Genomic DNA, 20,433 nt, shown 5'->3' with positions numbered 1-20,433 from the left:
ACTGTAGCTAGGAGAGCAGGGAGCCAGCGCTAAGCAGTGTGCGCGGCTCTCTGCTCTCTGCACATGTAGCTGCAGTTTCACATCGGGTAATTAACCCGATGTGTACTGTAGCTAGGAGAGCAAGGAGCCAGCGCTGAGCAGTGTGCGCGGCTCCCTGCTCTCTGCACATGTAGCTGCAGTACACATCGGGTAATTAACCCGATGTGTACTGTAGCTAGGAGAGCAAGGAGCCAGCGCTAAGCGGTGTGCGCGGCTCCCTGCTCTCTGCACATGTAGCTGCAGTACACATCGGGTTAATTAACCCGATGTGTACTGTAGCTAGGAGTGCAGGGAGCCAGCGCTAAGCAGTGTGCGCGGCTCCCTGCTCTCTGCACATGTAGCGACGTTATGAACGCTGCTGCGTCGCTGTGTTTGACAGCTAAGCAGCGATCATAACAGCGACTTACAAGGTCGCTGTTACGTCACAGAAAATGGTGACGTAACAGTGACATCGTTGTCGCTGTCGCTATGTGTGAACCCAGCCTAAGCCCAATCTAAACCTAATCAGTTCCCTCGAAGCCAACCTTGACCCATCTATCCATCGTGCCCATATTTTTTCAAATTTGATTACGCCATTTCTTTTCCGGTATATACTTTATTCCACATTTATCACCCAATTAACTTTTTTGACATATTCAGATATTGTAGGACTGTGGTCGATATCTCTTTATTTTCTTGCCATATGTGGAGCTGGCTTAGCTCCTGAGCTCACTCCACGCATCTTATAACTGTCATGGGGCATTAATGGTTTAGTAGTTGTGTTTGTAAATGTAGAAATCTTTTCCTTCTCTTGATCTTGTACATTAAGAGCATATACCATGCCTGTGTTCTCTCTACAACTTGTCCCATCTATCTGGTTAGCTTGCTTGCTAGCCGTTGTTCTATAAAATAATTTTTTATGGCATCACCACCAGGCTATGTTAAAGCGTTACTCCAGCATTTTTTGTTTGGGGAGTGGTGCTTTTAATATAAGATCCCTGCCTGTCTTATACTTACCAACTGGCGTCTTCACCTTTTATCAGTGCTGCTCTCTTCCTGGGCGCCATGCTAAAACTTCACCTTCTGATTTGGCCGGAAGTCAGAAATTAAGTCACAAGCGCTTAATGCAATTCTGTAAGATCCAGAATGGGGTCAGATCGAGGCTCATAGAGATGCAGTGAAGAGTGACTTCCGGTGCGCGCCATAAAACACTGGAGCAGCTGGCAGATCACAAACTACAGAAGATCAACTGGAGTGGCGCGGATAACAGATGAAGTCACTGGAGGGTGAGCATAAGAAGGTCAGAGAATTTAGAATGGAAGCACCACTAACCCACTGCAGTGGTGCTTTAAACCCCTTCATGACCTTTGACGTGCTGGCATGTCAAATTTTATGTCCCTGCCTTTGATGCGTGCTCAAACGCCGTGCCTACATCTTTCCTCGCACATCACCGCTGATTAAATCAGCGATCATGTGCCTCAATTGTGGGTGGATCAGAGCTCTGCCCATTTCTGTAAACCAGTTAAATACCGCTGTCGTGCTTTGACGGCGGCATTTAATGTTTCTCCTGCCTATCAGCGCCCACGTGACGGATCATTACAGCCGGGGATCTGCTGATGACCCCTGTATCTGTCGTCATGATTTTCCTGTGAACACAGGTTCAAGGCCTCAAATCACCCCCCCTTTTGCCACATTCAAAATAAAACAGGTTAAAAAAAATTCCACATATTTGGTATTGCTGCTTTCATAAAAATCTGTTCTATCAAAATATAAAATAAACTAATCCAATAGGTAAACCGCGTAACGAGAAAAAAGTTGAAACACCAGAATTATGTTTTTATCGCCTCTGCAATTTTTGTAATAAAATGCAATAAGTGGTGATCAAAACATTGTATGTTCGCCAATAGGGTATCAGTAAAAATGTCAGCTCAGCGCCCAAAACATAAGCTCTAAACGGCTATAGATCCTGAAAATTGAAAACCTTACGGGTCACAGAAAATGGTGACACAATCAAAATAACGATTTCCCAAAAAAGGTTCACACTTAAATAAAAAAAACAAAAACAAACAAACTAATACATGTTTGATCTGTGAACTCGTACTGACTGGCTACCATATAGGGAGCATGGTAAATAAAAAATCCCAAACAATTTTTTTAAATTGCCCTTTTTTTTCTACTATTTCAACTCTGCATCACATGATAAAATGAATGGTGTTATTCAAAAGTACAACTCATCCTGCAAAAAAAAAAAAAAAAAAGCCTTTATATGGCTATTGGCTCTTGGAAGAAGGGGAGGAAAAAATAGAAACTCAAAAAATGGAAAAATCACATGGTTGTGAAGGGGTTAGGTCAATGAATTCAGGATTGCCATTTGATCATTTAGTTATAATGTACCCTTAAAGGGAACAATCCTTAGGTCCATGCTGCTGTTGAACCGCAGGCAGCATGAGTCAGCCTTGCTTTGTGATTTCAGATAGGTATATTTCACTTCGAAACATTGTGGGGTTTAAAAAAAATAAATTAAAAAATACATAGCTTGAAGAACGCGCCTGACTCTTCCTCGGCAGTCCTCGATTGACTTCTCCCCACCCCGATCCACATGACTTACAGGTTGCTTACTAAGTACACGTTCCAGAGAAGACATACCTGGCTGCAATCATACATACAGGATCTGTTTTATGCTGCATATATATTGGGCCGCATGTATCTAATGATAAATTCCCTTTAAACATTCACACGGTAAAAAAAATATATTTCTAACACACGGCTCATGTAAACTATGCTGCATATTTACACATTCATATTCCATAGGCAAGAGAAAAGGTTAATGGTCACAATAACTATCATTCTAAAACCACGACTCATTTTCCTCTTCATAAAACAGATCACTTCTCCAGATTATTTCATCCCCGTGGAAATAATCCATCTGCTTGGAAGCCTCTTTCCCATAATAACACTGGCCATCCGCCAGCTGACTATAGCAGCAGCCATTTACTTTTAGAAATGGCCTGAAATGTTGTAGACTGCCTAACATAAGGAATTAATTGATATCTTTTTTTATTTGTTACTGTTGGTTTTGGCGCGTGTTAGCATTATTTTGTATTTATTTTTATGTACTCTTAATTGGTTGGAGTAAAAGATAATTTGTGTAATGGATCATAAAAATATTTTTGTGAAACACTCTCGCTCTCTGGTTTTTATCCCCTCCATTCCGTACATACCATTAACACCAGATCAGTTCGGTATGCTCGGTATTCTTGTAGTCACGCTTGTACATGGGATAACAAGTATGTTATATCTTCAAGGGGTATTCCAATCAGAAATTGATACATTTTAGATCAGTGGTGGTCTGACTCTTAGGACCTCTATTGTTCCCTTCTGAGCTACAAGGAAAGAGGACAAGGATGACTTAAAAAGGTTTTTCACTACTAATGTAACCCCTTCTCATATGATCTAGCTCTTCCTCATAATAATTTTCCTAATATACTTCTATAACCTGCCCTGTTCCTGTAAGCTTGTGTCTGTGTGGCTGCTTTATTCCTCTGTTGTGATGTAGCAAGGCTACTTCCAATCTGGAGACTGGAATCTGACGATCTGATCAGTGCACGTCATTGGTGGGTGTGGAGCTACCTCTCAGTGGATGACAACCTTCTGGACACATGCTCAGATCAGACCTCACTCTCCTCTCTGCCCCGATCCTACCGATTGTTCACTCTCTTGTACTCTTTAGAGCTGATCGAACGGCCAATAATCCGGGGCCGGAGGATCACTAACAGTTTTAAAAAAGAATCCGATCTGCTCCGGAATCCGGTGCCCATATAACTCAATTGGGACCGGAATCCGGAGGGTTAAAACGTTTGTGGAGGAGCTAGGGGGCTAGGAGTGATCGCGGAACACTCACCTAGGCGCTGTCATGGCGGCACACTCCTTCCGGGTCACGCTGTTACCTTCCGGAGTCAGCAATTCAATATTCATGGTTTTCACCGCCCACCTGCGCGTGTTGGTTGCAGCTAGACACGCCCCCATCCTGAGTGGCAGCATGTCAGCTAACTGCAACCAATCACAGGCGCCAGGACGGCCGGTGGCCGGGGAAAGCAGTGCACTGTCGGTCAGTTCACGGTGGTAAACACTCGGCAGCATAGTTATAGCGCAGCGGCACGGTGGCTCAGTGGTTAGCACTGCAGTCTTGCAGCGCTGGGGTCCTGGGTTCAAATCCCGCCAAGGATACCATCTTCAAGGAGTTTGTATGTTCTCTACATGTTTGCGTGGGTTTCCTCCGGGTACTCCGGTTTCCTCCCACACTCGAAAGACATACAGATAGGGACTCTAGATTGTGAGCCCCAATGGGGACAGTGTTGCCAATGTATGTAAAGCGCTGTGGAATTAATAGCGCTATATAAATGAATAACATTATTATTATTATTATATTTCATCATTTGTTTCCATGTGTTACTTAATTACACTATAACCTGTGTGCTAGGGTATGTATACACAGAGTATGTACGGTAACCATTAGCAAAAATCAATTATGTATTTGATGTGAGAGAGGTTTTTGCAGTAAATTTACATTTTGAGTTTTGCTGCTTGTCCGCATGGACTGACCTGCCGGTGACTACATGTCTCTTATCGGAGGAGTTTTCCTATTGAAAAAGATGGTTCTTTCTTTATATTACAGAAATCCTACTCTGGTGAAAACACTGCCAGTGTCATTGCCCGGTCTTGTGCTGCCACAGCTCTTTCCCTATTGGTTCCAATACTTGTTGTATCCTTTAAAGAAAAAGTAGAGGACATCCTCAACCTTTTGACAGCAAGGCTACCAGGGCGGACAGAAGCAGACGACTCACAAGCTCTTCAGGTTCATATGGGACTGGCACTTGGGATGTTCATCTCCCGCCTGTGCGAGGAAAAAGTTAGGTATGTATAGAAATGTCTACAAGTTCTGAACACGGATGGATTTTAGATGTAGAGGAAAGTAGAGGATGAGCCTAGCAGTGATTTCTTTAAATATCATAATGTACAAAAAGGTGACTGTTTAAATTATTGTATGGCAGGTCACCACGTTTTTGCTACCCCATCACTTACTTGGCAACTTGCTGTAGTTTTGATAAAATCTATCTAATTATGTTGAAGATCTACCAGTACTCTGAATGCTGATCTTTGTATAACCTTGGCCACACCACTAATTGTCAGCTTTATGTGTACACTGTAGTGGGGGCATGGTTGGACTACATGGCAGCGGGTTTACTAGTCCTCCAGTGATAATGGTGCTGATTTTTTCCAAACTACAGCAAGCAGCGCAGTAGCACATTACTAGAATCAGGGAATCATCATCACTCAGGAATCCTCTCTGCCACCAACTCTACTAATGTAGAGCCAGATTCCCTTATATCTTTTGGGAGGGAAGGATGTCTTTCCATATTAGACTTATTATCATAACAATGACTTCTATGTAGAAATGTCCATGCTTAGTGGAACTGAACTTTCACCCTGTCATTCATATCACTTTGTGTCTTTCTGGGCAGTGATACTTCTGGGCAGCATATGAACTTGCTGATCATGAAATCATTAGATGCACTGGAAAGCTGCTGCTTCGACTCCAGCCTGGAGCACAAGTATGTACGATGTCTAGCTATGCCTATGGAAAGTCACTGTTGGGACAAATGATTGTCCTAAAGGGAGGTTCTGATTGGATATTCATTCCACTCCTTGGGATCTGTATATTATTATTATTTATTACTATAGCACCATTTATTCCATGGCGCTTTACATGTGAAAAAGGGGGAAGCATACAAAGACAAGTACAATAATCACAAACAATACAAGGCACAGACTGGTACAGGAGGAGGGAGGACCCTGCCCGTGAGGGCTCACAGTCTACAATATACAGTACAGACTAAAAGTTTGGACACACCTTCTCATCTCTAGAACAACTCTTAAGAGGAGACTTTGTGCAGCAGGCCTTCATGGTAAAATAGCTGCTAGGAAATCACTGCTAAGGACAGGCAACAACCAGAAGAGACTTGTTTAGGCTAAAGAACACAAGGAATGGACATTAGACCAGTGGAAATCTGTGATTTGGTCTGATGAGTCCAAATTTGAGATCTTTGTATCCACCCACCGTGTCTTTATAGAAAAGGTGAACGGATGGACTCTACATGGCTGGTTCCCACCGTGAAGCATGGAGGAGGTGTGATGGTGTGGGGGTGCTTTGCTGGTGACACTGTTGGGGATTTATTAAAAATTGAAGGCATACGGAACCAGCATGCCTACCACAGCATCTTTCAGCGGCGTGCTAGTCCATCCGGTTTGCGTTCAGTTGGACCATCATTTATTTTTCAACAGGACAATGACGCCAAACACACCTCCAGGCTGTGTAAGGGCTATTTGACTAAGAAGGAGAGTGATGGGGTGCTACACCAGATGACCTGGTCTCCACAGTCACCAGACCTGAACCCAATCGAGATGGTTTGGGGTGAGCTGGACCGCAGAGTGAAGGCAAAATGGCCAACAAGTGCTAAGCATCTCTGGGAACTCCTTCAAGACTGTTGGAAAACCATTTCCGGTGACTACCACTTGAAGCTCATCAAGCGAATGCCAAGAGTGTGCAAAGCAGTAATCAAAGCAAAAGGTGGCTACTTTGAAGATCCTAGAATATAAGACATATTTTCAGTTGTTTCACACTTTTAAGTATTTCATTCCACATGTGTTAATTCATAGTTTTGATGCCTTCAATGTGAATCTACAATTTTCAGAGTCATGAAAATAAAGAAAACTCATTGAATGAGAAGGTGTGTCCAAACTTTTGATCTGTACTGTACATGTTCGAAAACTTATAGAGGAAAGTTGGCTTTTGGCAATTTAACACAATATTTTTCCATTACCCTTTTTAGTCACACGATAGGATCATTGGCTTCATCAACATGTTTCCATTTTTTTAAGTGGATCAAAAGAAGCATGTATATTCTTTGATGAAATGTGTAAAGTTTCCATTTTTTACTGAGTAAAGATATTGCCAAAACTCGAATCTAAATGAAGGCAACAGATGAGAAAATTCCTGTTAAACTTCATGGCTGCAATATAAGAAATATTTCTCTACTGAGCATGATGATGCGGAGTTGACTAGTAGTATGTGTAGGGTTTAGCGGCTTCATAATCTATTTATGGTGCCACCATGGGTTATTCTGACCACAGACATTGTGGGTAGCATGTGACACCAGCATCAGCCAGAACCTCCTGGGTGGATTTCATCACCAGGGCAATTGTTAAAGTCTTTTTTTATTCAGTCCTTTTTTTTTTTTTTTTTTTTATATATATTAATTAATGTTGATAAATTTGGCAGATCTAATATATAAAGCTCAGTGTATGTATGTGTGTCCGCTAAAGGAATCCGCACCGTAGCATTTACAATCATGAAATTTTGCACAGACACTCCATGTGACTGAGGAAATGTCATACACTGTTTGGGCGGGAAAATTTAACCCCGCGCTTTCCAGTTACTCTACAAAAAGATGTCGGTGGTGAGACAGAGACAGACGTGGAAAGAGACAGACGTGGAAAGAGACAGACGTGGAAAGAGACAGACGTGGAAAGAGACAGACGTGGAAAGAGACAGACGTGGAAAGAGACAGACGTGGAAAGAGACAGACGTGGAAAGAGACAGACGTGGAAAGAGACAGACGTGGAAAGAGACAGACGTGGAAAGAGACAGACGTGGAAAGAGACAAACGTGGAATGAGAGACAGCCGGGCAAAGAGACAGACGTGGAAAGAGAGACAGCCGGGCAAAGAGACAGACGTGGAAAGAGAGACAGCCGGGCAAAGAGACAGAGGGAGAGGGACAGACAGATACAGAGATTGAAACAGACTGATGCAAATACAGACAGAGAGATAGAGACAGACAGCGAGACAGACAGAGACAAAGAGACAGTTACTGTCCTGGGCAACGCCCGAGTACTACAGCTAGTCTTTAGATAAAACGCTTCTCTCTCTCTCCCTCTCCTCTCTCCCTCTCCCTCCCCTCTCTACCTCTCTCTCCCCTCTATCCCCTCTCTCCCCTCTCTCCCCCTCTCTCCCCTCTCTCTCCCCTCTCTCCCCTCTCTCCCGCTCTCTCCCGCTCTCTCCCCTCTCTCCCGCTCTCTCCCCTCTCTCCCGCTCTCTCCCCTCTCTCCCGCTCTCTCCCCTCTCTCCCGCTCTCTCACTATCCCCCTCTCCCCCTCTCTCCCTCCCTCCCCCCTCTCTCTCCCCTCTCCGCCTCTCTCTCTCTCCCCCTCTCCCCATTGCTCCCCTCTGTCCCTCCCTCCCCTCTCCGCCTCTCTCTCTCCCTCCGTCTCTCTCTTTCTCATTTTTATCCCATCCCGCTAACAGAGGGAGAATTTGGACCTTTTTGGCAACCTTCTAAAAAGGCGCAAGTCATAACTCTAGCTTCTATCTATTTTCATCGCTAATTAAAGCCATTTTTACTCCCACAACAGTGGCAACAGTAGTGTATTTTTTGGAACCAGAAAACTTGTGAAAAGTCTTTGAACCCCACCCGAACTCCCATTGACTTAGGGACTGTCATTGTAATGAAAAACTAGGATGTTGTACTCTTGTTCAGGTAGAGCAGACAGACTCTTCTGTGGTCTCCTGGTGCTGCCGCTAGCAGCAGGGGGCTTTTAACTAAAAAATAAAAATTGCACGTTCTCACTTAACATGTGGCAAATAAACCCAATGACTTTCCTTAGGGATATAGCATTTTTTGTCACCGATTCTACACTTGCTTCATAAGGTCCTGATGCATATAAATACTGATATAAAAGTAATGAAGCAGAACATACTCGTGTGCTCGCGTTTTATCTGTAATCTATCTCTCATGGTAAATATAGCTCTTGCCACCTGTGTGTCATGGGCATTTCTGCTCTAATGCATGCGCAGGATCATTTGGCACACTAAATACAGCAATTTAAGCAAATTGTCTAGTATGTACTATGGGTGCTTGTGAACAAGCACTTACTCTTTGTTGGCATTGTTTCCCTTTGTGCTACTGCCATCTGCTGGTCTTTTCTGTAATGGCTACAATAAGTCAAAGCCTTTGTTCAATGAAAACGTGTTCAATGTCATAAATGCTTTATGTAATAAAAGCTGGGAAGAGGTTACATAGACCAAACCAGTTCTAAAGTGTTGGGCCTTTAAAACATTATTGATGATTGGGATCCTTAATTATTTCTAGATATTGATATACCTATGTGGTTCATATAGCATAATCCAAAAGTATAAGGACAAGAGGACACAAAGTGGTTGAGTTGCAACAATATGTATCAAAATTTAATAATACATACAAATTATAGTAGTGCACAATAAGTACAGTAAGGATAAAAAAGACAGAGGTTGCACAAAGCACTGAAAAATGGAAAATATCACATGGCATAAGTAATTGTATATAGATAGAAAACTAAGGACCATGTGATTGTCCAAGATATTCGCTGGTGAAACAGAAGTTGGCATACAGCAACAGCTAATATGAAGCAGTATACAATGCAATGCAATGCAATATAAATGCAAAATCGTATCAGGGCTGTATCAAAATGTACAAGAAATCAGCAGTGTAACATGGCATCAGTCAGCCTATATGAATAAAGATATATGGACCATGTGGTGGTCCAAAGTAATCACTGGTGACCCAGGGGTTAGCATACAGCAATTGCCGCTATGAAGCAGTATATAATGTCAATACAACATTAGTGGAGAAACATACCACAGCAGTGTCAAGGTAGAAGGAGAGTCAGCAGCGTGACATAAAAGTGCCGAGTGCAAAGCTACAGGACCAGAAGTCCCCCCCTAATTGGTTTCCTCTGTCCAAGGACCTTTTGTATGCACCATGTGAGGCGTCACATGGGTAAAAGCAGCCACTCAGCGATGTTTGTATCGGCGCATGCGCAGTTCACATCGGAATCCCCAGCCACTGCGAGCGGCGTCAGGTAGAGGAGCGCTCGAGGGGGAAACCCAAAATGTCGGGTACCGCCCCCACTCGAGCGCAGCTCCACCCCACAGACACCGCAAAGCATGCCAGGGAGAAGGAGTGAACAACGCAAGCGCACACATCAGCTGCTAACACATGGGAACGGAAACTCCCAATACGACAGAAATGCATAGAGACCTATAAAGGACTGAATGGCATAATAACAGTAATGTATAATAATAATCATCATGATAGCAGCCATGCAATCCAAGTGCTTCAGTAGAGGCTGTAATGAAGGGAGTCTTCATGTGTTCGCATGTGTAATTGATTCTTGTTATGGCGTACTCAGGCATATAGATGGCAAAGGACCAAAAAGAACAGGAAAAAAGAGCTGCAAGCAAAAAAACAAAGATAGCATAAAAATGATGCAGCACCATTACTATAAAATAACAACAAAGGTACAGGGGGAATAAAAATGGGAAAAAAAGACCCACTGAAACAATGTATGGGGAAAGGGGAGACATGGGGAGAATGAGGGACTACAAGAAGGGGGCAAAGCTAAGGGACTCATTAAGACCGGACGGAACCATTGTCCCCAGTGTCGTAATCCATTTTGTTTCCTTCTGAGCCAGGATTTTTTTGATGTTCCCACCTCTGTTGCCACATTGAACAACATCAATCCCCATGACCCGAAATGATTTTGGATTACAATTGTGAAAATTTCGAAAATGTCTTGGAAGGGTCTTGAGGGTAGAAATATCGATCACTGTCTTGGCCGCACCAATGTCTCTCACATGCTCGCGTACTCTTACTCGCAACTCCCTAGATGTTAACCCTATATATATTTTAGGGCAACTACATGTCGCATAGTAAATGATGTACGAGGTAGCGCATGAAATGAAAGTCCTGATGTCAAAAGTCCGACTACCATCGGCAGTGGAAAAAGTCTTACTACGAGAAACATTGGTGCAGGCAACACAGTGACCGCAAGGGAAACAACCACGGACCGAATTAGTAGACCCAAAAGGATGTGGGGTCACTGGGACATAATGGCTATGTACAAGGTGGTCACGGAGGTTCCTTGAACGTCGTGCCGTCATTAAGGGAAAGTCAGGGAGGAGGTCCTTAAGAACAGGATCCGATTTCAGAATTGGCCAATGTTTGCTCAAAATTGAGCGCATATTGTGCCATTCGTGATTATATACAGATATGAATCGAGTCTCACCCACCCCCCTATCCGCTCCACCAGATGGCTGCAGAAGGGCCACCCGCTGGGTATTTTTGGCCCTGTTAAAACCCCTCTTGATTGTACGGCGGCTATACCCTCTCTCCATTAGTCTAGATGTTAAGTCATGTGCCTGGGTCATAAAGTTCTCAGATGTCGAGCAAATTCGCTTCATCCTGAGAAATTGGCCAACCGGGATGGCTTTAATAGTGCTAAAAAGATGAGAAGATGAGGCATGAAGAAGGGAGTTGACCGAGGTGGGCTTCCTAAAGACGTCAGTCTGTAGTTGCCGACCGCGGTCAACCCCAATCATAATATCCAAAAAATCAATCTGCTGTAAATCATATCTATAAGTGAGCTTGAGATTTAATGAGTTGTGATTTAATACTCCCATAAAATCCGAGAGCTGCTCCACTGTACCCTGCCACAAAATAAACACATCATCGATGTATCTTAGCCAGCACTGCGCATGGGCAGCCGCCGGCACGCCCTCGTCGCCAAAAATGCCCCTCTCCCATAGGCCGAGGAACAGATTTGCGTACGAAGGCGCGCAGGCCGCGCCCATCGCAGTGCCCCTTATCTGTAAATAAAACCGTTCTTTAAAAATAAAAAAATTATGTGTCAGGATAAAGTGGAGCAGCTCCAGGATCAGCTCACATAGATGACCATCATGGTTGGTATTGCTCAGGAAGAAGCGAACTGCCTCCAGGCCGTCATTATGACCAATGTTAGTATAGAGAGATTCGATATCCGCCGTAACCAAAAGGGTGTTAGAGTCCACAAAAACCCCATCAACCCTGTTCAGGACGTCCGTCGTATCCTTGACATAAGATGGCAAAGTCTCCACAAGGGGTTTTAAGTAATAATCAATAAAACGACAAATAGGGTCGCATAGGCCATCTATGCCGGACACGATAGGACGTCCTGGTGGGTTATCGGGGTTTTTGTGGATTTTGGGCAAAAGGTAGAATGTAGGTATTTTGGGGGATGACACAAAAAGGCCATCAAAGACCTTTTTCGTTATAATCCCCTCATCTAGGGCCCCCTGCAGGATGTGGTGGAGAGAAGCAGTGAAGGGGGCGAGAGGACTCGAGTCTAATCTGCGGTATGTGTTTCTATCCCTAAGTTGGCGGAGAGCCTCCTTTTCATATAAATTATTCGGCCAAATCACTATATTACCCCCCTTGTCTGCTGGTTTTATCTGGACGTCATCAAGAGATTGTAGGTCTCTGAGTGCTCTTCTCTGTACTGAAGTGAGATTATCGTACCTACATCTTGTTGGTAGGGTTTTAAATTCATCAGAGACCAACCTGGTGAATATTTCAATTGAAGAGCACAGAGACAAGGGAGGGAATCTAGTAGATTTAGGCAGAATGGAGGGAGGAAACCCACCTTGTTGGTTAGTAGTCTGTTCAATAAGGAGATCCTCCAGGACTTGGAGAGCCTCTCTTTCATCACGATCAGAAGTGGTAAATGGGGCGTTGTTTTTTGAGTGTAATTTTTTCAGAAGGATTTTACGTGAAAAAATATGCAAGTCTTTTAACGCTGTAAAAAAATGAAATGAGTTAGTTGGGGAAAAACTTAAACCTTTAGATAACAAATCAATCTGAATCTGTGATAGTGGATGGGATGATAAATGTATTACCTGTAGAGGATCTTTTTGTAATTGCTGTCTTGTTCTGGGATGGGAGTCAGTGATGGTTTTAACAGGATCTGTTTGCTTTTTCTTATATTTCTTAGTTGTTACAGCAAACCTATCCATAGGGATAGAGGGGTCCTGGATATCAGTATTAGATTCCTCCCCGGATGTATATGATCTCAGGGAAGTGGATCTGGAACGTGATTGATTGTAAAAACGTCTAAAAGGTCTGGATCTCTCCACAGACATCCTCCATTTATAAACTTTGTTAGTAAACAAATCTTGTTCATCCCTGTGGAATTTGTTAATTTTATTTGCTTTAAGATCTTTTTCCCACTTAGACACCTCACCCTCAATCTCAAGCTCCAAATTTTTGAAATCCTCCTTACTGAGGCCCCCCTTGATTTTACTATATAACTCATCCATCTCAGATTTAATTAAGGAGAGTTGGGTACTATTTAGATCACAGAGTAACTGAATGAATGCTCTAGAGCATGTGTTAGCACTTTCTTCCCATTTATCTTTGAAAGAAACATCTTCAATGGTGAAGGAGGGGAAAACTTGCACCCTCAGCCCTCTGGGAATGAGTCCCTCTTGTAAGTAACGTTCAAGGAATGCCCGGTTCCACCAAATTTTTGTCCGTCTATGTATGAGTCCCTTATACCTCACCACCTCCACCTGCAGCCCCGCCTCCCCAGATCCTGAGCCATTGCCTCTGTCATGCCTGACAGAGGCAATGGCTCAGGATCTGGGGAGGCGGGGCTGCAGGTGGAGGTGGTGAGGTATAAGGGACTCATACATAGACGGACAAAAATTTGGTGGAACCGGGCATTCCTTGAACGTTACTTACAAGAGGGACTCATTCCCAGAGGGCTGAGGGTGCAAGTTTTCCCCTCCTTCACCATTGAAGATGTTTCTTTCAAAGATAAATGGGAAGAAAGTGCTAACACATGCTCTAGAGCATTCATTCAGTTACTCTGTGATCTAAATAGTACCCAACTCTCCTTAATTAAATCTGAGATGGATGAGTTATATAGTAAAATCAAGGGGGGCCTCAGTAAGGAGGATTTCAAAAATTTGGAGCTTGAGATTGAGGGTGAGGTGTCTAAGTGGGAAAAAGATCTTAAAGCAAATAAAATTAAAAAATTCCACAGGGATGAACAAGATTTGTTTACTAACAAAGTTTATAAATGGAGGATGTCTGTGGAGAGATCCAGACCTTTTAGACGTTTTTACAATCAACCACGTTCCAGATCCACTTCCCTGAGATCATATACATCCGGGGAGGAATCTAATACTGATATCCAGGACCCCTCTATCCCTATGGATAGGTTTGCTGTAACAACTAAGAAATATAAGAAAAAGCAAACAGATCCTGTTAAAACCATCACTGACTCCCATCCCAGAACAAGACAGCAATTACAAAAAGATCCTCTACAGGTAATACATTTATCATCCCATCCACTATCACAGATTCAGATTGATTTGTTATCTAAAGGTTTAAGTTTTTCCCCAACTAACTCATTTCATTTTTTTACAGCGTTAAAAGACTTGCATATTTTTTCACGTAAAATCCTTCTGAAAAAATTACACTCAAAAAACAACGCCCCATTTACCACTTCTGATCGTGCTGAAAGAGAGGCTCTCCAAGTCCTGGAGGATCTCCTTATTGAACAGACTACTAACCAACAAGGTGGGTTTCCTCCCTCCATTCTGCCTAAATCTACTAGATTCCCTCCCTTGTCTCTGTGCTCTTCAATTGAAATATTCACCAGGTTGGTCTCTGATGAATTTAAAACCCTACCAACAAGACGTAGGTACGATAATCTCACTTCAGTACAGAGAAGAGCACTCAGAGACCTACAATCTCTTGATGACGTCCAGATAAAACCAGCAGACAAGGGGGGTAATATAGTGATTTGGCCGAATAATTTATATGAAAAGGAGGCTCTCCGCCAACTTAGGGATAGAAACACATACCGCAGATTAGACTCGAGTCCTCTCGCCCCCTTCACTGCTTCTCTCCACCACATCCTGCAGGGGGCCCTAGATGAGGGGATTATAACGAAAAAGGTCTTTGATGGCCTTTTTGTGTCATCCCCCAAAATACCTACATTCTACCTTTTGCCCAAAATCCACAAAAACCCCGATAACCCACCAGGACGTCCTATCGTGTCCGGCATAGATGGCCTATGCGACCCTATTTGTCGTTTTATTGATTATTACTTAAAACCCCTTGTGGAGACTTTGCCATCTTATGTCAAGGATACGACGGACGTCCTGAACAGGGTTGATGGGGTTTTTGTGGACTCTAACACCCTTTTGGTTACGGCGGATATCGAATCTCTCTATACTAACATTGGTCATAATGACGGCCTGGAGGCAGTTCGCTTCTTCCTGAGCAATACCAACCGTGATGGTCATCTATGTGAGCTGATCCTGGAGCTGCTCCACTTTATCCTGACACATAATTTTTTTATTTTTAAAGAACGGTTTTATTTACAGATAAGGGGCACTGCGATGGGCGCGGCCTGCGCGCCTTCGTACGCAAATCTGTTCCTCGGCCTATGGGAGAGGGGCATTTTTGGCGACGAGGGCGTGCCGGCGGCTGCCCATGCGCAGTGCTGGCTAAGATACATCGATGATGTGTTTATTTTGTGGCAGGGTACAGTGGAGCAGCTCTCGGATTTTATGGGAGTATTAAATCACAACTCATTAAATCTCAAGCTCACTTATAGATATGATTTACAGCAGATTGATTTTTTGGATATTATGATTGGGGTTGACCGCGGTCGGCAACTACAGACTGACGTCTTTAGGAAGCCCACCTCGGTCAACTCCCTTCTTCATGCCTCATCTTCTCATCTTTTTAGCACTATTAAAGCCATCCCGGTTGGCCAATTTCTCAGGATGAAGCGAATTTGCTCGACATCTGAGAACTTTATGACCCAGGCACATGACTTAACATCTAGACTAATGGAGAGAGGGTATAGCCGCCGTACAATCAAGAGGGGTTTTAACAGGGCCAAAAATACCCAGCGGGTGGCCCTTCTGCAGCCATCTGGTGGAGCGGATAGGGGGGTGGGTGAGACTCGATTCATATCTGTATATAATCACGAATGGCACAATATGCGCTCAATTTTGAGCAAACATTGGCCAATTCTGAAATCGGATCCTGTTCTTAAGGACCTCCTCCCTGACTTTCCCTTAATGACGGCACGACGTTCAAGGAACCTCCGTGACCACCTTGTACATAGCCATTATGTCCCAGTGACCCCACATCCTTTTGGGTCTACTAATTCGGTCCGTGGTTGTTTCCCTTGCGGTCACTGTGTTGCCTGCACCAATGTTTCTCGTAGTAAGACTTTTTCCACTGCCGATGGTAGTCGGACTTTTGACATCAGGACTTTCATTTCATGCGCTACCTCGTACATCATTTACTATGCGACATGTAGTTGCCCTAAAATATATATAGGGTTAACATCTAGGGAGTTGCGAGTAAGAGTACGCGAGCATGTGAGAGACATTGGTGCGGCCAAGACAGTGATCGATATTTCTACCCTCAAGACCCTTCCAAGACATTTTCGAAATTTTCACAATTGTAATCCAAAATCATTTCGGGTCATGGGGATTGATGTTGTTCAATGTGGCAACAGAGGTGGGAACATCAAAAAAATCCTGGCTCAGAAGGAAACAAAATGGATTACGACACTGGGGACAATGGTTCCGTCCGGTCTTAATGAGTCCCTTAGCTTTGCCCCCTTCTTGTAGTCCCTCATTCTCCCCATGTCTCCCCTTTCCCCATACATTGTTTCAGTGGGTCTTTTTTTCCCATTTTTATTCCCCCTGTACCTTTGTTGTTATTTTATAGTAATGGTGCTGCATCATTTTTATGCTATCTTTGTTTTTTTGCTTGCAGCTCTTTTTTCCTGTTCTTTTTGGTCCTTTGCCATCTATATGCCTGAGTACGCCATAACAAGAATCAATTACACATGCGAACACATGAAGACTCCCTTCATTACAGCCTCTACTGAAGCACTTGGATTGCATGGCTGCTATCATGATGATTATTATTATACATTACTGTTATTATGCCATTCAGTCCTTTATAGGTCTCTATGCATTTCTGTCGTATTGGGAGTTTCCGTTCCCATGTGTTAGCAGCTGATGTGTGCGCTTGCGTTGTTCACTCCTTCTCCCTGGCATGCTTTGCGGTGTCTGTGGGGTGGAGCTGCGCTCGAGTGGGGGCGGTACCCGACATTTTGGGTTTCCCCCTCGAGCGCTCCTCTACCTGACGCCGCTCGCAGTGGCTGGGGATTCCGATGTGAACTGCGCATGCGCCGATACAAACATCGCTGAGTGGCTGCTTTTACCCATGTGACGCCTCACATGGTGCATACAAAAGGTCCTTGGACAGAGGAAACCAATTAGGGGGGGACTTCTGGTCCTGTAGCTTTGCACTCGGCACTTTTATGTCACGCTGCTGACTCTCCTTCTACCTTGACACTGCTGTGGTATGTTTCTCCACTAATGTTGTATTGACATTATATACTGCTTCATAGCGGCAATTGCTGTATGCTAACCCCTGGGTCACCAGTGATTACTTTGGACCACCACATGGTCCATATATCTTTATTCATATAGGCTGACTGATGCCATGTTACACTGCTGATTTCTTGTACATTTTGATACAGCCCTGATACGATTTTGCATTTATATTGCATTGCATTGCATTGTATACTGCTTCATATTAGCTGTTGCTGTATGCCAACTTCTGTTTCACCAGCGAATATCTTGGACAATCACATGGTCCTTAGTTTTCTATCTATATACAATTACTTATGCCATGTGATATTTTCCATTTTTCAGTGCTTTGTGCAACCTCTGTCTTTTTTATCCTTACTGTACTTATTGTGCACTACTATAATTTGTATGTATTATTAAATTTTGATACATATTGTTGCAACTCAACAACTTTGTGTCCTCTTGTCCTTATGCAATTAATTTGAGTGGTTTGCATCCTAATTGTTTATGGTAGCCCATACAGGTCTTTCCATATGATATTTTCAATGCTTACTAGCATAGTATACTTATGATTATTACCCCGTTATCATTCCTATGGATATTTGTGTATTTATAATCCAAAAGTAGTTGCAATATATATATATGGGGGGATTGCCGATAGCATCAGGCAGTTTCTTTCTCGCTCGCTCTCTATGTACAGTATATACACAGTGGGTGAAATAAGTATTGAACACATCACCAATTTTCAGTTAGTGTTCCCCCAACTCCAGTCCTCAAGAGCCACCAACAGTGCATGTTTTCAGGATTTCCTGAATATTGTCCAGATGTTAATTTCATCATCTGTGTAGGTGATTAAATTATCATGAATTTCTCCCCAGATGTTGGTAATAAACCATCCAATCCACACAAGGAAATAAATCAGACTATAGATGTCCAAAAATTTAATGATGTGTAATGATGAGAAATGACACGGAAAAAGTATTGAGCACATGAAGAAAGGGAGATGAAAAAGACATGGAAAGTCATGACACCAGCTGAAATCTATCAGTAATTAGAAAGCAATCCTGTCACTTAGTTCAAAATATCAGCTGGTTCAGCTGATAGCCTATAAAAAGTTGTCTCATTACGTAGGTGGCACATTAAAAACATCTCATAATGAGTAAAACCAGTGGGTGCATAACATACTGATGGTATTGGGTTTTTTTGGGGTTTTTTTTAATTCTAAACTACTTCAGGCTCAGGTAAGCATTATTGGAGACATCATACTGTTAGGTTGACCTAACGGTCACAGCTGTTGCCAGCGATGTCCGAATGCAGAGAGGGTACCGGGGACCCCCCCTCTGCTACTCCGTCTCAATGAAAACAAGCGGACGCTGTTATACACATAAGACTGGAGATGTGCAGCTCCGAATAGAAAGTGTATTGATATTGTTTACATTACAAAGTTATACAAAGTTGATTAGGGCGTAACTATGCAACATACATATTCATTAAAGGCGTGAATTACATATTCCCAGCAAGAGAAATTAATATAATGACTTATACTCCCATAACAAGATGTTTTTCAGTCGTCTCTAAGGCTACTTTCACACTTGCGTTGAACGGTATCCGTTGCATTGCGTTGTGTAACGGATGCAACGGATGTGTTGCATATAGTGACACAACGGATGCAACGGATGCTGCAAAACAACGCAATTCGTTTTTTTTTTTTTTCCCGGTTTTACCAGCGGCAGACTATAGTGAACGATCAGCTGATCGTTCCCTGCAGCCGGCCGCTGGGTGATCAGCTCATTGCTCCCAGTAGCCGGCCGCCGGGTGATCAGCTGATCGCTCCCGGCCGCCGGGTGATCAGCTGATCGCTCCCTGCAGCCGGCCGCCGGGTGATCAGCTGATCGCTGTCACTTGCCGGCGCCCGGGCATGCCGGCGGGCGGGCGCTCAGCTGAGCGCTGTGACTTGCCGGCGACCGGGCATGCTGGTGGCCGGTCATTCAGCTGAGCGCTGTCGCTCAGCTGAACGTTCGGCCACCGCGAGCCAAAATAAAGTTTGATTTAAAAAAAAAAAAAAAAAAAAAAAAAAAAAAAAGAGCATGCGCAGTGAAATCCAGAGGATTCCGCTGCTCAAAATAACGTTACATGCTGCGTTCCTCCCGCTGGGCGGAAGCAACGGAGCGTCGCCCAGCGGAAGCAACGCAGCTCCTTTTGGTACAATCCGTCAACCATACAAGTCTATGGGAAACAGCGGAATCCGTTAACGGATTCCGCTGTTTCCCAAAAGGGCGGATTGTAACGGAAGGAAAATAACGCAAGTGTGAAAGTACCCTAAGTCAAAACATTCTGCGTCCTTGAGGTTGGTCTCACAGTTCATTACGCAAATAAGTCTGGTTTGGTCTTGCCAGGGAGAATGAATTTCTATTTTCTAAGTCAGTGAAAAAGGTTAACTCTTTCCTCACAATACGAAAGTGGAAAAGTCATAATTTGACCATAAACCGGTCACTACCAGGTGCTCCCTGTAAGATTTCAGACAGAGGAGTGAAAATAATTACCAGAAGAGCTGTCCAAGAGCAAAGAATCACCTGTGGAGAGCTACAGAAACACTTGGAATCATTGTTCCTCAACAACATTTAGACAAGCTAGTCTGGTCAGATGAGACCAAAATTGAGCTCTTTGAATGCCATAATACACACCACGTTTGAAGGCTGTAGGGATTCTACTCACTTTCAACATCAGGTAGAATTAACATGGGCACACAGTTCCTTGGTCAAACAGGGTTATTTATTAAAAAAAAATAAAAAATGCATAAACTACTGGCAAAGTGGCAAACAAACACAGCCTTTCTCTCGTTTTTTTTCTCTTTGTTTTTCTACTTTACTGTTGATCCCCATTTGATAGGTGCTCCATGGACAATGCTACCAGGTGTGTATCTTGTCAGATGTATGCATGCCTTGAGCAGCCGTTCGAGGGTGAATATGTCTGCACTCAATGCAAGCATGTTGCGTATTTGGAAGCCAAGGTAACTGATCTAAATAAGCAGCTTGCAACACTAAGGGGCATTGCAAACCTGGAGAGGAGTTTAGAGCTCACTGAGCTTTCT

At 43.5% G+C, this 20,433-nt stretch overlaps 1 protein-coding gene across 2 annotated transcripts in view; it reads left to right on the top strand.

Annotated features, from left to right (window-relative positions):
- Positions 1-20,433, top strand: part of FOCAD (focadhesin) — a 334,145-nt gene that overhangs the window by 263,524 nt on the left and 50,188 nt on the right. For both annotated transcript variants that reach the window (XM_075316251.1, XM_075316242.1), the window contains exons 27-28: positions 4,694-4,932; positions 5,541-5,630. In XM_075316251.1, coding sequence (XP_075172366.1) covers positions 4,694-4,932; positions 5,541-5,630 — 329 coding nt within the window. The remainder of the gene's footprint in view (positions 1-4,693; positions 4,933-5,540; positions 5,631-20,433) is intronic.

Source organism: Anomaloglossus baeobatrachus, chromosome 1 (assembly GCF_048569485.1).
Source record: "Anomaloglossus baeobatrachus isolate aAnoBae1 chromosome 1, aAnoBae1.hap1, whole genome shotgun sequence".
NCBI classification, from domain to species: domain Eukaryota; kingdom Metazoa; phylum Chordata; class Amphibia; order Anura; family Aromobatidae; genus Anomaloglossus; species Anomaloglossus baeobatrachus.
This window is presented reverse-complemented; position numbering and strand designations above follow the sequence as displayed.